The sequence below is a fragment of the Elgaria multicarinata genome, chromosome 3, assembly GCF_023053635.1.
Source record: "Elgaria multicarinata webbii isolate HBS135686 ecotype San Diego chromosome 3, rElgMul1.1.pri, whole genome shotgun sequence".
Taxonomy (NCBI): Eukaryota; Metazoa; Chordata; class Lepidosauria; order Squamata; family Anguidae; genus Elgaria; species Elgaria multicarinata.
In genome coordinates this window covers 2,741,514-2,757,622 of record NC_086173.1, presented here as the reverse complement: position 1 = coordinate 2,757,622, position 16,109 = coordinate 2,741,514, and the positions used below count along the sequence as shown (strand labels likewise).

The 16,109-nt window shown below is 44.7% G+C and overlaps 1 protein-coding gene across 4 annotated transcripts in view; it reads left to right on the top strand.

Moving 5' to 3' along the window:
• RFX1 (regulatory factor X1) overlaps positions 1-16,109 on the top strand; it is a 67,941-nt gene that overhangs the window by 31,412 nt on the left and 20,420 nt on the right. For 2 of the 4 annotated variants that reach the window (XM_063119100.1, XM_063119097.1), the window contains exons 5-9: positions 787-879; positions 5,600-5,689; positions 7,314-7,409; positions 10,249-10,343; positions 15,680-16,052. In XM_063119100.1, the coding sequence (XP_062975170.1) occupies positions 787-879; positions 5,600-5,689; positions 7,314-7,409; positions 10,249-10,343; positions 15,680-16,052 (747 nt within the window). The remainder of the gene's footprint in view (positions 1-786; positions 880-5,599; positions 5,690-7,313; positions 7,410-10,248; positions 10,344-15,679; positions 16,053-16,109) is intronic. The other 2 variants (XM_063119098.1, XM_063119099.1) reach the window with 2 other exon arrangements.

Genomic DNA, 16,109 nt, shown 5'->3' with positions numbered 1-16,109 from the left:
GCTTTTGCTTTATGCCTGTGGAAAGGATAAGAGGTATGGTTGGACCAGTATATTAGGGGAAGTGTGCATATAAGGTATCAATTGCATTCTCCGCATGTGCTCCTGAAGCAATTTACAGCTTAAGGGTATGGCGAATTCTGCCTCAGTGTGAGACCATATGTGGCGCAGTCTCCTGTGAGAATATAACCCTCTGCCAGACTGTTACTTTTTGATGTTGATCTTTCCTTCTTCAGTTTGCGCTCTTCTGGTCTTAAAAGCTATAGCCAACTGGGTTTCATCTGCTTACTAGTTTTGTACACATTGAAAAATGGTTCTGTGATATCTCCTCTGAGAAGGGTCAGTTTTTCAAGCCTTCTTTCTAACTGTTGCATTCCCAACGTGGGCCAATCAGCCACAGCTAGCTGAGCAAGACTTTCAGGAATCAGAGACAACCATTTGGAAAGGAAATTGGATTAAAACACTATGAAGTGCTGGCCCATTCATATACACCCCAGCTTCATCTTCCAGGATGTCAGCAGATGCCATTTTTGTCTCAGGCACCGAAATGCTTTGGGCCAACCTCATGTGTTTCAGCAGACATTAATGCCTACCTGCAGGATGGTTAGTAAAGAATGATTTATATCCTCATTCACCAAATGCATAAATAGGCAGAGTGCATCTAGTGAGTGGTTCCTTAGTAAACCCCTGGCTAGCTGAGCTTTCGAACAGCTGGTTCAACTTGGGACACTTCTCCTAGAGATGCAACAATTAACCAGGGCTTGCTTCTTTTGTGTCATCCTGTTTCAGCGGCTGGTGGTACAGAGTACTTCACAGGCTAGTAAAGGAGGAACGGTTGCGCTGGCCATCCATGGTGTTCAACAGGTCCACTCTTCGCCTGAGGTGGGTGGCCAGATGTTCAGACCTGGCAGGTTTGGGGGAAGCATGTTTAGATGTTCTATCCACCATGAGTTGTGTTTGGTAATTTGGCCTTCACTGTGTTTTGCTGTTGCTCATTTCTTCATCTGCCTGCCCCAATCCAGTACTCATTTCTTCATCTGTCGACCCACTCCAAACCAGTCAGCTCTATTGCATCCTTTCATCTCACTTTCTGATCAGAAGCTGAAGAGTAAACACTTCTTTTCAGACTGGTCTTTCGTGTGGCTCTGGGCATTATCCAGAGTTCAGTATCAAGGGTCAGCTTTGAGTTGTGTTCATTGAGTTGAGTTCACTTTACTTTCTAATTATGCTCTTGCTACACCAGCTATATTGTTGAGTTTGAAAGAGGATCTACATGATGCTGGCCACCTAAGTTACAGAGATCTGCTGTCATCTGTAAGAGGACATCATCAAGGGCTAAAGGCTTGATTATAATCTTTTTGGTCCTGAGATGGTTACTCTCCCCACTACAGTTGGGAGGGCTGTTAAAAAAATGGTAGTTACAGGATTTAATTGCATTTATTGCTCTAAAGATTAATATCAAAAACTTGTTCCCTTTGATACATTTACCAAGAAAGCCTTGGATATTTGGAAAATACAGCTAAAGAGGCACGCTGGGTTATTTTTGCAGACTGTATCAGAGCTAGTTGGAGCACTGAACATCAGAAACCCTTGGTACTGTTCAGCTTTTGGGGAGCTTTATTTGCTGGAGAAGGCAGAATCCTATTCTGTGCTCTGGATAGATAGATGTAATTAGAGTGTTGTGGTCAGAGAGAAAGAGAGAGAGAGAGAGAGAGAGAAAAGAGGTGTCTGTATTGCACTCCAAAGAAGGTCCTCATCTGTCTGTTTCCCTCATTCTTTAGAGTCTTTTAGGGGGGTTGCAGCAGGATTCAGTAGAGAGTGCAGGATTCTCGACCCAGGGTTCCTACTTCGGTTTCAGATAGAGGGAAGGGAGTTAAATAGCAATCAGCTTTCCTTCTCCTTCTCCTTGGTACCTTCCATGCTCGCCTTCCTGTCTGTAGCACTTAAATTTTGCCTCCTAGCCATAACCCACTTCCTGTTCCCAACCCAGCTCCCTTGTGGCTCGTCGCCAGGAAATATATCTCCATCACCTGGCAGTGCAGCCAGAGTTTCTCTCCCATCCTTGTTTCTGGTGTCATCCGCACAGAGGGATCTTTGGGAGAGGCCCTGCTCCCCCCACCTCCATTTGAAGTTTGGCAGGTGGCTACTAGATCTAGAACTTTCTCAGTAATGGCACCCACCTTGTGAGACTCTTTTATCTAGGGAAGCTCACTTAGCTAGTGATTGTTTGACCTTTAAGAACTTGATTTAATTTACCTTCTATATTATGGATACATACTGATGCCAGTATGGTTGTTTTTTAAGTGGAATTTAAATTTATAGAGCACGTTTGTTTTAGTATTTTATTATCCTGTCTTACTCTGGCTGTTTTTTAATGGTGCCTTTGTTTTTATTGCATTTTTAATTTGTCATACCCTAAGAACCCTTACTGGTTAGAAAGCGGGATCTAAATTTTAGAAGTACATCAGAATAAATAAGAAGCCCTTTGCTATGGTCCCTGGAAACTTCACCCAGTCCCTCTCTGCTTTATTAGCCTCTGGCACTGTTTGCACACATCTTTCTAGCAGCTAGAAGCATTCTCTCCTCTCTCCAAGGCAAACTTAGATGCTTAAAATACCTGGGTTGCTCTCTGACTGTGTGTTGGAGGCGGGTGTATTCTTTGTTGTGTGATATGCTCATGGCTGTATGAAGCACTATTTTATTTATTTATTTATTTATTACATTTTTATACCGCCCAATAGCCAAAGCTCACTAGAGCCTTGATAATCATATTGGAAGAAGGTAGGGGACATTCTTTATCCTCCTCCTAGGGTTTCCAGTATGGTTCAATGGCTATTTTTCTGTATGTTGTGTTTATATAACAAAAAGGTGGCAATGTCAGGCAAATGATTTGGGGTATTATTAAGCGGAAGAGTGGGAGATAGACAGACCTGACCTGAAGGACACAGTCCATTGCGGTTTTTCTTACATAAACCCTACTGAAATGAGCAGGAGCTGCACAAGAATTTTGCTGTCAATTGCCTCAGTTTGCCCTTTAGTCTGAGTGGTAACTATACTTACTAATTCTTACTAATTCTATAATGCGTTAGAATTTTTAAAGGATGCCACATCTGTTATCTTGTAGTCCTTACTACAGGGCTTGTAAATGTCAATATTATTACTTCCATATTGCAGTGGTGGGGGGATAAATTTGAGAGAATGTGGCTTGCCTAAAGACACCTAGTGACTTCATGGCAGAGGTAAGATTTGAGCAAAGGACGCCCTGCATTGAAACTCAATCTCTCTGTCATTAGGCGAAAGATTTATGTGATTTGAAGAGAAACCAGGGTATCGGGTGGATCCATGCTGTATAAATATTGGATTTAGATGTTACTGGGAAGAAGCCAGGGGGAAGCAGCAACTGCATTGCTCTGTTAACCTTAAAAAATGTCCCGAAGGGTGGGCTTTGTATGCATTGGAGCAATCTGTTAGTAGAGGGCCAAGAATAGGCAAAAGAGGGAGAATCAAGTGAAGCTGGGATGAAGGGAGCAGGGCCCTTCTGGATGCTCCAGACTGTCCACAAATGGGTATATCCCAGCCAATCAGTAGGCTGGACTGAGAATTGGTCGGGGCCTGAGACATCTTCGAAAGAACAGGGAGAAGTGGGAATTCATGCCACTTCTATGAGTAGCATAGGTCCAAAGGTGGGCTAATAAAATGCCGTGTTCCTGGGGCGACTAGCAGCTGTCTCTTGGAAAACACCTGCATGGCAAATTTGAGCCATGCAAGGAGCTTCAGAGTGCTGCTACCACCTGCATGCACAGCTTAAGAGAGGTACTGGGACTGGCCCACCTCTCTCTGCCTTCTTTTTCTTCAAGCAGGGTAGGTGGGTGGGAGAGGCAACCAAAGTTGGGGTAGACAATTCTTCCCTTCTGTTGGGCATTATCTGTAGTACTTCCCAAAGGATCCATGCATTGGTTCCAGCTGTGGGCCAGCATTTGAATTCTGGTGGTCATTGTAGACTATGCTTCTGTTGCCCATTAATGTAATGAAAAGAATTCTGTTAACCAGTCAGCAACTTCTATTGTTGGCTTCATTGACAAGGACAATTGACAAGCATGAACTCTTGTAAAGAAGAGATCACCCCATCAGATAGAAGAACTGCATGTGTCTGGAAGACACATACATACATGCACACATTAATGTTGAGAGAGAGAAAAAAATTGGGTAAGGTAAGATCAGAAAAAATAAACATGTCCTAGATATAATGCATGATCCAATAACCTGAAATCAACCCGATCTCATAATTTGAAATCAACGAACTCTCTGCTATGGATGGTGCTTAGGTGCATCCGACTCTTGTTGCCTGGTGTACAATTTATTTGTTACCTTTATTTTTATTTTATTACATTTATATACTGCCCCATAGCCAAAGCTCTCTGGGTGGTTTAAAAAGTTAAAAACATTGAACATTAAACACAGATAAACAAAAAATTAAAACCATCAAAAGCATAAAAACAATATCAATATTTATTTATTTTATTAATTTATATAACACCACATGTATATAAAAAAATTACACTGAATTTATTGACGTATTTGACACCATTTGTTCTGGCCTGAATAGAATTCTAGGCTGGTTTGTTGTTTATTCGTTCAGTCGCTTCCGACTCTTCGTGACTTCATGGACCAGCCCTCGCCAGAGCTCTCTGTCGGCTGTTGCCACCCCTAGCTCCCCCAAGGTCAAGTCCGTCACCTCCAGAATATCATCCATCCATCTTGCCCTTGGTCGGCCCCTCTTCCTTTTGCTTTCCACTTTCCCTAGCATCAGCCACTTCTCTAGGCTGGTACTTCTATTAACTGTAATTGTTTCTCGCCAGCAACATTATACAAATTAAGCAGGATTGAATGTGCCCAGAAGAATTGGCACTTATTGCCCTGTAACAACAACCTATAGCATGAGTTGAGTATGGATTGTTATTGAATTGTGGATTGTTGTTACATTTATTTATTTATTTATTTATTTATTTAGAATATTTATATACCGCTCCTCATTGAAAAAATTTCGGAGCGGTGTACAAGGTAAAATGAAAATAAAAACAGAATAAAAGAGTTAAAACAAAATTTAAAAAGAAGCAAAAATCAGAAATCCAAGGCTGCATGTTAAAGAAAGGCTTCTTGGAATAAAGATGTTTTCAGGAGGCGCCGAAAGGAGTACAAGGTTGAAGCCTGTCTGACCTCCAGAGGCAGGGAGTTCCACAGGAGGGGGGCCACCACGCTGAAGGCTTGGTGAAGGCCACCACATTTAACTATGGGTTGTTAACCATGAACAGCCCAGGAAGAAAACCCATGGTTTGTGGTTGCGTTCATTAACACTGGGGATGGTCTTTCCCCCCTTTTTGTTGTAAAAAAAAAAATTCTCTCAAGAGGTAAGTTAATCGAAAGGCAGTGATGATGGTGTAAAAGTCATTCAAAACAGGGGAGTGCTTTGTCACTACAGGGTTTGTGTATGTGTAACCTGAATGGTGTTAGGCTGAAAGCAAGCGAGCATGACTTGTGAGAAGGCTTTGCCCTTCCCCTTTGGCCATACCCAGAAGGTAAAGTCCTCCTCCTTGCCTTTCAGCGCTCCCCTGTCCAGAACAGCAGCTCCGCCTCTAAACCAGGACAACAGCTCCAGGTCCACGGAGTCCCGCAAGTGCCTGTAGCGCAAGAGGTGCTGTATGTTTGCTTACAATAGACTTGTGACCGCTGCCCTTGTCTCGGGGACACAACCAGATTTTGGGGTGACGAAAGCTCAAGTTTGCTAATGTGTCACCCTTGATTCTCAAATTGCCGTCTGCTAACACTTTCCAAACACACCTGGGAATCTTTACAGTATGTCACCTAGCCACTGGTTTGGTATTACAATTAAGGTATTTGTGAGCTTTGTGATAATTTACTTTTTGTTTTATCTCACTAACACCCAGATTTGCATAACTCCAAAAGACAATCATGTGAGCAACTGGTGGGCTGTGGCCATTCTTGATTCATGCTACATTGCTCAGAAGTGAAGGTTTTCTGTGGCTTTCCTTGTTCTACTGCTAATAATAATTTAAAAAAAATCATGGAAGATGGTGTTTATTTTGATTTTCAAAACAAGAGGGGTGGGCTTTTTTTTTTGTATTTCTGTGTTCAGAAACCAAATATTTTCTATGTGAGATGTGTGGCTACAACTTTCTATATAAAGTTAATTGCTTTCTTTTTAAAATATATTGAATTCTCAAGCAAAAGAGTATTTTTTGTAGGGCAATTTTGTTAAGACTTATTTAAAAAAAGAAAGAAAAAGATAATGGCATATTTTTACAGTGCAACCGTATACATGTCTACTCAGAAGTAGGCCCTAACAAGTCCCAAGGGCTTTACTCCCATGTCTCTGTGTATAGGATTGCAGCCTTACCTACATTGTTTCCTGCTATTAATGTAGATTAATTTTTCATTCGTTGAAAATCAGATCTCAGCTTTACAAATTCAGTTTTGCTAAAAAGCAGCTCCTTAATTTCCCCTTTAGATTTCAACAAATTTCTCATTGGGATGAAAACTTGTATATATGCTCACACTTGTGTTATTTGGCACTTATCTGGCAGCCACCAGAGGTAGGAAGTACATTTTCAGAAAATTCTCTCCTGTAGCCTAGCTGATGAGCACTAGTCAACCAGTGCATGCTATTTTGGGTGGTGGAAGCCTGAAAATCCACAACTTTTGGAAGACTGAGATCTTCTTGGCTGAGGATTTAGAAATGTTGTGACAAAGAGCCTTCCTTAGTCAAGAAAATGTTTTACGCCTCCCTCAGGTGAGATAGACAGTTTCACTATTGGATGCTGCCCGTTCTTGGCCCTGTTGTGTGAATAGGCCAATCAAAGGACAAAGGAAGAATCTAAGCTATTTGGGTTTATCAGGGTCTTTTAGATTACCGGAGAGAGGACCCTGTGGGAGCACAAGAAGTTATTGACAAAAACTGCTTGGGCGTTCTCAGCATCTGGACAACCTGATCAAGGCTCTTCTAAAACTGGGGATACATGAGAGTTGGGAAGGATTCTTTCCAAGCAGTTGCCTACGTCCCCTGAGGATGGGCTGCCTCGTCCTTTGAAAACTGTGCTTCCCAGAAGATACAGAGCACCGCATGGAAATGAAGCCCCTCTTTGCCAGGCAACTAACAGAGCCCGGTTCGGGTCTCTTTGGAGAACCATTATCAAAAAGGGAGACTGTCTTGCCTTCTGTGCAACTTGCCCCGTCATAAACCAGGCTACAGCTGGCTTACCAAAGGGCACTAATGGGTTCTGGTTTGTTTCACTCTGCAGAGATCTGTTGTGCAGACGACTCCCCCAACTCCCAAAGCAGGCACAGTGCAGCAGCTGGCAGTGCAAGGACTTCAACAGGTTCATGTTACTCAAGAGGTAAGTGTCTTTTATCTGCTGCCCTCTTGCTGCCCTGCATTTGCAGCTGATGTGGCCTAATCGTGGCAGGACATAGCTGGGCCTACTGCTCCCCAAGACAGCTAGCCAGTCTCAGAGGCGTTAAAGCCTTTATACCCATCCCCATCTTAAATTCCTCCCCTGCAGAGATTCTCCCAGCTTAATTCTATTTGAATGGCAATGTGGCGTAGTGGCTACAGCGTTGGACTCAGAGTCAGGAGATCCGAGTTCTAATCCCCACTCGGACATGGAAACTCACTGGGTGACTTTGGGCCAGTTCCAAACTCTCAGCCCGGCCTACCTCCCAGGACTGATGTTGTGAAGATAGAATGGAGAGGAGGAGGATTATGTATGCCACCTTGGTTTCCTTGGAGGGAAAAAAGTGGAATATGAATGAAATAAACAAACAATGGCAGCAAATGTCTCAATCCAGGACCAGTATCAGAGGCAGTAAGCCTATATACTCCAGTATCAGAGGCAATAAGCCTATATATTCCAATTGCTGGGGTACATGGGTGGGAGGGTGCTGTTGCACCCGTGACCTGCTTGTGGGTCCCTGGCCGACAGTGGCTGCTTGGCCACAGTGTGAACAGTGTGTTGGACTAGATGCACCCTTGGTCTGATCCAGCAGGGCTCTTCTTCTGTATTTTTCCGCATATCCCCTTCCCCTTTGTGGATGTGGTTAGCAGTCACCCAGAACTCTCCTTCCTTTATGGATTGTTTCCTCTTCCACCCCCCTGATGACCACTCTAGCTGCTATACCATGAAATGGGGGAAGGTTCTGAGTCTTGCCAGTTCCTTGCTTTGTAAGGTGTCTTCTCGCTACCATTGTAGAAGCCGTTGAATAAAACCCTGAAGAGCCGGGCTATGGGGACCCGTTGCCCTCCGCCTTGCCCTTCTGATCGGGCATGTCTTGGCTTCTCCACTGGCTCTGGTTGCTTCAGTCTTTCTGTTTATTGTCTAGAGCGCAGACAGTGGCCCTTCTCAGAGCAGTCAGCAGGAGCAGCAGCAGGAGCGTCAAGGAGTTCAGCAAGGTCTCTCCCTAGAGGGCAGCAGCAGTGCACCCCAGCTGGCCAGCTGTTGCTTATCCGGCCAGGAGCACAGGCTCCGCTACATGCACTCCCTAGATCCCGCCTCGGAGCAGTGGGTAGAGCTGGTCCGCATGCTGCCTCAGCCGCTCCTCCTGCCACAACAGAAGGTGGTGATAGAGCAGCTGCCATTCCTCTCCTCTCATCACTCCAGTCCCGACCAGAGAGTCAAGATTCAGAGAGTCCCTCAAGTGCTAGTGTTTGGAACAGCAGCTACAGCGCTTAAAGTAGGTCCTCCAAAGGGCACCCACCGAGATCCAAGAACAGCAAGCTCTGCGCGTTTCCCTTCTCACAGAGACCGATACCGGAGCCAGCCTGCCTCTCCCTCCCTCCCTCCCTCCCTCCCTCCACTCTTCCTCGGATGTGGCTCTCCCCTTAATCAGCGGTGGCAGAGCAGCCATCTTCCTTTCCCCACATCCTGCCAGAGGAGTTGAAATTCTTGGACCTCTTCAGCAATTTTGCTTTAATCTACTGAAGTCAAGTATAGATATGGAGTCTTGAGGGCTTGGGGGAGACATATTTGATCCAATCAGCAGATTATATGCCGGGGAGGGCGGGCGGGGGAGTAGGGGGAGCGCTCAACACTTGGGAGCCAAAGCAGACACTGGTCGTAGCTAGCCAGGATCCAGGCCACTGCCCTTGGGCTTGTGAACAACGTCTGGTCTAGGTAAGCTAGGCCCTGCAAGGCCAATTGCATAATGACTGCTTGGATGTTTTTGCCGAAATATTCGTATCGACTACTGAAACAGGCAGCTTCCTGGGCCATTGCTAACTGCTGTCTCTACAAAAGTAGGAACTGGGTTTTCTGTAAATTGTCCCATCCGATTGTAAGGAGTTGAAACCATCATGACAAGTAAATGGCCTCTTGTTTTATAACACTATAAAGCAAATATTGTCACCAAAGCCATTTATGAACCCACATTGTGCCATCTTCACCCATTGCACAGGGGCAAACCCAGCATGCACCCCACAAGCAGCTGCAGCCAACTGTGGCTGCCTGACAGATGTCCCTGTATGATGCAAACGCGTTTCTGCCACACTTGCATCTTACTTTTTAGGAGTACATTAAAAAGCACATCTTATATGTAGCCCTAAAAATGCAATCTGGGACGATGCTGCATTAACAAATGCCGGAATTTTGTGCCCTTGCCTTCCAAATAGGAAAATCTGTTGTGCTCAGCAGAAGACCTGACACAATCCATTCTCAGTGTGATGCCGTTGTGCTTCTTTTGTCTGGGTTAGAAGACATGGAGCCTGGACTCCTCATAGAATCCTAGAATAGCAGAGTTGGAAGGGGCCTACAAGGCCATTGAGTCCAACCCCCTGCTCAATGCAGGAATCCACCCTAAGCATCCCTGACAGAGGGTTGTCCAGCTGCCTCTTGAAGGCCTCTGGTGTGGGAAAGTGTGGGAAAGCCTCAATGTCGCTTTGCTGGAGGAATCTTTGGTCCCTAGAAATAATAGTTTCAGAGTGTTTTCGTTTTTCTCTTTAGGATTATTGCTCTTATTCGGTCCATGGTAGCTGAGTGTCAGGTGCAGGAGAAAGACAAATGTAATTCACGAGACAGGTGAAGGGCGCCAAAGAGCAGGTTTACAGTCAGCCTGGCAGTCAGGGCAGAAAGGTGGCCTTTTCCCTAGAGCAACCTGCAGGGAGAGGCAAAAAAGAATACACTTGGCCCTTCCTTCCTCACCTCAGTTTGCCTTTCCTTTCCTTGCTGCTTCCTGCCGCCTCAGGTCCAGCAGCTCCAGCAGGTACCTGTGCAGCATGTCTATCCTAACCAAGTGCAGTACGTGGAAGGAGGAGATGCCAGCTACACAGCAAGTACCATGTGAGTATTTATTTGATTTGTACCGCGTCTTTTTACTGAGAAAAATGGCGCCCAAGATGGCTTGCAATCATAAACAGAACTTGAATAGAACAATGCATTAAAACAGTAACAGAATAAAAACAGCATCCAACCCTACCGAGCTGCTTACGTGCCAGAGGCCTGCTTGAACACATGCTTTGAGAAAAGGAAGTTGTAACTGCTTGTCTGCACCAGGACTTGAGCCAATGCATGTCAAGTCCAGGTTCCCAGAGCCTTAGCTCAGTGAAGGAGTTGTGAGTTGCATAATAGAGTTCCTCACATTCCATCTTGTGTCTGTGCCAGAGATGACAAACCTCTCTGTACTCACCAGCTGTGATTCTCCAGACAGTGGTCTGGGGGCTGGAAACGTTTCCCCCCACCTAAACCTCTCTCCTGGGTGGTCAAGTCAGGCTCCATAATAACAGCGCTGAGGGTTTCATGCTTATGGAGCACCTGCCCTTATAATACATATGAAATCTAAAGGGAGATTATTATTATTATTATTATTATTATTTATTTATTTATTTATTTATTTATATAGCACCATCAATGTACATGGTGCTGTACAGAGTAAAACAGTAAATAGCAAGGCCCTGCCGCATAGGCTTACAATCTAATAAAATCATAGTAAAACAATTAGGAGGGGAAGAGAATGCCAACAGGCACAGGGTAGGGTAAGCAGGCACAGGGTAGGGTAAAACTAACAATGTAAAGTCCGCACAACATCAAGTTTTAAAAGCTTTAGGAAAAAGAAAAGTTTTTAGTTGAGCTTTAAAAGCTGCGATTGAACTTGTAGTTCTCAAATGTTCTGGAAGAGCGTTCCAGGCGTAAGGGGCAGCAGAAGAAAATGGACGAAGCCGAGCAAGGGAAGTAGAGGCCCTTGGGCAGGCGAGAAACATGGCATCAGAGGAGCGAAGAGCACGAGCGGGGCAATAGTGTGACATGAGAGAGGAGAGTGTGGGCAAAATCATTCACGCAACTTTTACACTTTTTCTTTTCAGTGTATAATGGACACACATACCTTGCTTTTTTATATACACAAGGTATTTTTGCTTTATGAGCAGTAAAGAATGACAGTTTACTCCTAAAACAGAAAAGAAAGAAAAATCCCCAAATAAGGTTGCTTATAGAGGCACATTAATTGCACATTAATAACAAAAAAATTGTGCAACTTTAAAGACTAACTGATTGATTATGCCACAATAAAGCCATTGTCACACAATCCTGCCCACCTTGGTATCCTATCCAAGGGGCTTAGGGTGTGGCAGAAGTGTCTTCTGCTAGCGGAAAAGAGTCCACCACAGAGGCTGGCCAGGTTTGGGAAGTGGCGAACACGTTGCCATTTATTTCCTCTGCCTCGCTGCTTCAGATTTCTCTTCCCATCTTTAAAGTGCTACACTACTCTTTACGGTTTTTCTTGCAAGAAGTGAATATGGATACAAGCGTAAAAATAGTATTGGAAGACATAACGGGGAATTGGACCAATTTTTTTAAAAAAATGTGATAGGAGGTTGCAGAACAGAAGATTTGTTTTCTTAAGAGACAAAAAACATAACTTGGCATGAAAAATATATGGTCTAGCCAATTAATGCTCAGAATTGTTTTATTGTTGTTGTTTTGGTATCCTAAACTTTTTTCCTTGCCATAAAATACAATCCATATTATACATATTGACTGGGTTTGCACATCAATGGGCAGCTAACATAGCGAGTTGTTCTGAATCCGGTGCATTTTCTGCAGGGTGGATTCCCCCCCCTCCCCAAAACAAGCCACTCCGAGAACCCATGGCTTGTTGTAGAGTTGCTTATACATATGGTGGGTTGTTGTGTTGTCCAAACCCAGGAGAGCGATTTTATAATGGGTTGCCAGGATTGGCTACAGAGTTGCTTGGCAAGAGTGGCAAAAAAAAACACCCTGCTGCTCTTTGCGATATCCAGCCTCCCTCTCCATTGGCTGCCCCTCCAAAGTTGACCAAATGGCACTTTGGATTGACTGTCGCTTGTTCGCCACCTGTTTTTTTAATTTTTCGGGGCTTCGGGAGTACGCAAAAGGGCCCTTTTAAAGTTGTTGTTGTTGTTGTTGTATTCCCATTCTTTCACAAGTCTCCAAGAGTGCAGATTCACCTGTCCAGTCTATGTACTCTTGCTTTGTATGTTTTGGCTCTCAAAGGGAGCGCCGAAGTGAGAGAAGTAAGTGCAGCAAAAACAGGGGAGTAGGGAGAGACAGGCAGTATCTCCCACTTGCCACTGAAATCCTCTCCCGATTAAGTGCTAAATTGACACTTGTCAGTGTCCTCCTCTCATTCAACACTTCCCTGAGTCTCCAGAAAGGGAACATGTGGACTGTGGCGCAGAGTGGTAAGCAGCAGTTTCTGCAGCCGAAAGTCTCCCCACGGCCTGAGTTTGATCCCAGCGGAAGCTGGTTCTCAGGCAGCTGGCTCAGGTCGACTCAGCCTTCCATCCTCCCGAGGTCGGTAAAATGAGGACCCAGCTAGAAAGGTAACCATGACTGGGGAAGGCAATGGCAAACCACCCCACTACAAATTTCCAGATGACACAAAGTTGGGTGGGATAGCTAATACCTGGAAGACAGAAACAAACTTCAAAGTGATCTGGATAGGCTGGAGTGCTGGGCTGAAAACAACAGAATGAAATTTAATAAGGATAAATGCCAAGTTCTACATTTAGGAAATAGAAACCAAAGGCACAGTTACAAGATGGGGGATACTTGGCTCAGCAATACTACAAACGAGAAGGATCTTGGAATTGTTGTAGATTGCAAGCTGAATATGAGCCAACAGTACGATATGGCTGCAAGAAAGGCCAATGCTATTTTGGGCTGCATTAATAGAAGTATAGCTTCCAAATCACGTGAGGTGCTGGTTCCTCTCTATTCTGTCCTGGTTAGGCCTCATCTAGAGTATTGCGTCCAGTTCTGGGCTCCACAATTCAAGAAGGACGCAGACAAGCTGGAGCGTGTTCAGAGGAGGGCAACCAGGATGATCAGGGGTCTGGAAACAAAGCTCTCTGAAGAGAGACTGAAAGAACTGGGCATGTTTAGCCTAGAGAAGAGAAGATTGAGGGGGGACATGATAGCACTCTTCAGAAACTTAAAAGGTTGTCACACAGAGGAGGGCCAGGATGTCTTCTCGATCCTCCCAGAGTGCAGGACACGGAATAATGGGCTCAAGTTAAAGGAAGCCAGATTCCAGCTGGACATCAGGAAAACTTCCTGACTGTTAGAGCAGTGCGAGAATGGAATCATTTACTTAGGGAGGTTGTGGGCTCTCCCACACTAGAGGCCTTCAAGAGGCAGCTGGACAGTTGTACAAATGGGTTCCTTCTCTCCTTTAGTATTATTTCCCCCTCAGTCTTTGGCAACGATGGGCAAATTAGCCCTTCCGCTGTCTCGAGTTGTCAATTTCCTTGGTATGCGCTCCACTTTGGTGCTCCCTTTGACAGCTGAAACGTACAAGGGAATTGGCAAGGCAAGGCTGTACATATCAGAGAGGCGAAAAAGCACTGTTGTGCACTTGTGAAAGAATTGGGTGAACTGACCTCATTTGCATACACCCAAATCACCAGGGGGGAAATGTGGTGAATGAATAGGGGTACTGATCAGAGCAGGGCTGGGGACGAGGAGACAAGGTTGGTTCTGCTGCAAAGGCACCTGGGCCCACCCATATGACTATATCATTTTTAACCAGTTCTGGTTCTGTTCTATATTTTTAACATAATTTATAGATCTTAGGTAGTAGATGTTCATTATGCCTCATTAGCAGTTGCTCAATTTCTGTCATATCTCGTAGCTCTTGGGTCTATTTTAGATATTTAGTGATAATTAAACATTTGCCCAAAATGAAAGGCATGCAGAACTTCAAATTAAAATGTCGATTCAATGGCAGTATCCAACTGTGTCATTCCATTAGTGCAAATGACATTGCGCTATCAGAAACTGCACAAGAGAAGAAGGCAGCTAAACCGTCATTAGCGCAAGCGTGGTTGTGCAAGTGGTGTTGCGTAACTCTTGTGCAATGCATAGTGCAACTGGGCAACTGCTTGCTTGAGTAATGTCACCACTGGACACTGACAATGTTATCGAAAGCCGTTTCTGGATCTAAAGATGCATGAAAAGCATATGGTCTAGGCCAGTGGTTCCCAAACTTTTTCAGGTCACCGCCCCCTTGGTTCCACAAACTCAAGCCCAGTGCCCCCTACCCTACCCTATAAAAATCATTATTCAGAACAGCGGTTTTCAACGACCCACTAAGGAAGATAATAACAATAAAATTCAAAACAGTAACAATTAATTGAATATTTATTCAAAATCCAATTACCTTTTTTCAGTTTATTCAATTAAACCTAATTGATGAACTTGATCCAGTGATATCCTCTTTTCAAAGTCTGATAGTCATTTAGCAAGAATATTAGATATCACGTTTAGTAACTAGGGTAGAGTACCTCACTATTCTGTAAATTCCTAATGTGATGGATGGGCTTGATGAAGGGATACCAGTTTCCCAATGTCTGGTTTAAAGTCACTTAACACGAGTCTTAAATCACCACGTTTAGTAATCTGGAGTCGATTTCTTTGCTTGGGGAGAAGTAGGCAGACCACGTTAAAACCACATTCCACCAAATATGATGTTGGAAATGCAACCAGGAGCTTCTGAACCACTCTCCATAGTGCAGGATAGCGATCAGAAATTTCCTTCTGTAACCAAAACTCCTGGTACGGAAAAGACCACCTCTTAGCACCCCCCTATGCAATCCCACTGCCCCCAAGGGGGCAGGACCACCCACTTTGGGAACCACTGGTCTAGACAGTTACATAGATGTCCATTTTTATAGAGTTTTCCAGATCTGCACTCTCGAGTATAAAGCAGCTATGGTGGAAAGTTTGTCAGTTTTCTAAACCATTATATAGAAAACGTTGTAACAAATTCCAGAGAGAGGAAGGGGAAGGAACAGTGGACTGCTTGGTATTTTTTTACCTGTTTCCTCAAAAACAAGATCCCAAAACAGCAGAATGATCATGCCATGCTTAGAATTTGGAAGAGCCGACAGGGACAGACGAAATTGTTTTATGAACCTGATCAGAGCTAAGGGAAATCACACAGCCATACCTCAGCTAAGCAGCCAAACCAAAAAATCTATCTTGGTAAAGGGCGATGGTGGATCTACAAGATGTTTTTCCTCGCTTGTTGTAGGCTGATGCATATATTTTTACCTGCCACCTTGCCCTCTGTTACTGGTGGCTGTTTTCCCACTTGGGAGAGGAGCATGGCACCAATACCTGTCTGGGTTTCTTCCTTTCAGACGCTCCAACACTTACCCTTACACGGAGACTCCTCTCTACACTCAGAACGCTGGAGCAAACTACTATGAATCGCAAGCCACCCCGACCCAGGTCTCCACCCCAGCAACCTCCCAGACAGTGGCCAGCAGTGGCTCAGTGCCCATGTATGTCTCCGGAGGACAAATCATAGCCAACCCAAGTGGAGGCAGCAGTGCTGGAGGAGGGAGTGGAGGTGGGGGTGGAAGCGGTGGCGGCAGTGGTGGCGGCAGCACTGCTGGAGGCGGAGGCAGCGCTGGCAGCGGCAGCACAGGGACATACGTGATTCAAGGAGGCTACATGTTGGGAAGTTCAAGCCAGTCCTACTCACATACCACCCGTGCCTCCCCAGCAACTGTAAGTCTTTGAATCTCCCCACTAAGATACTTTGCTGTCCAATTTATTTATTTAGAA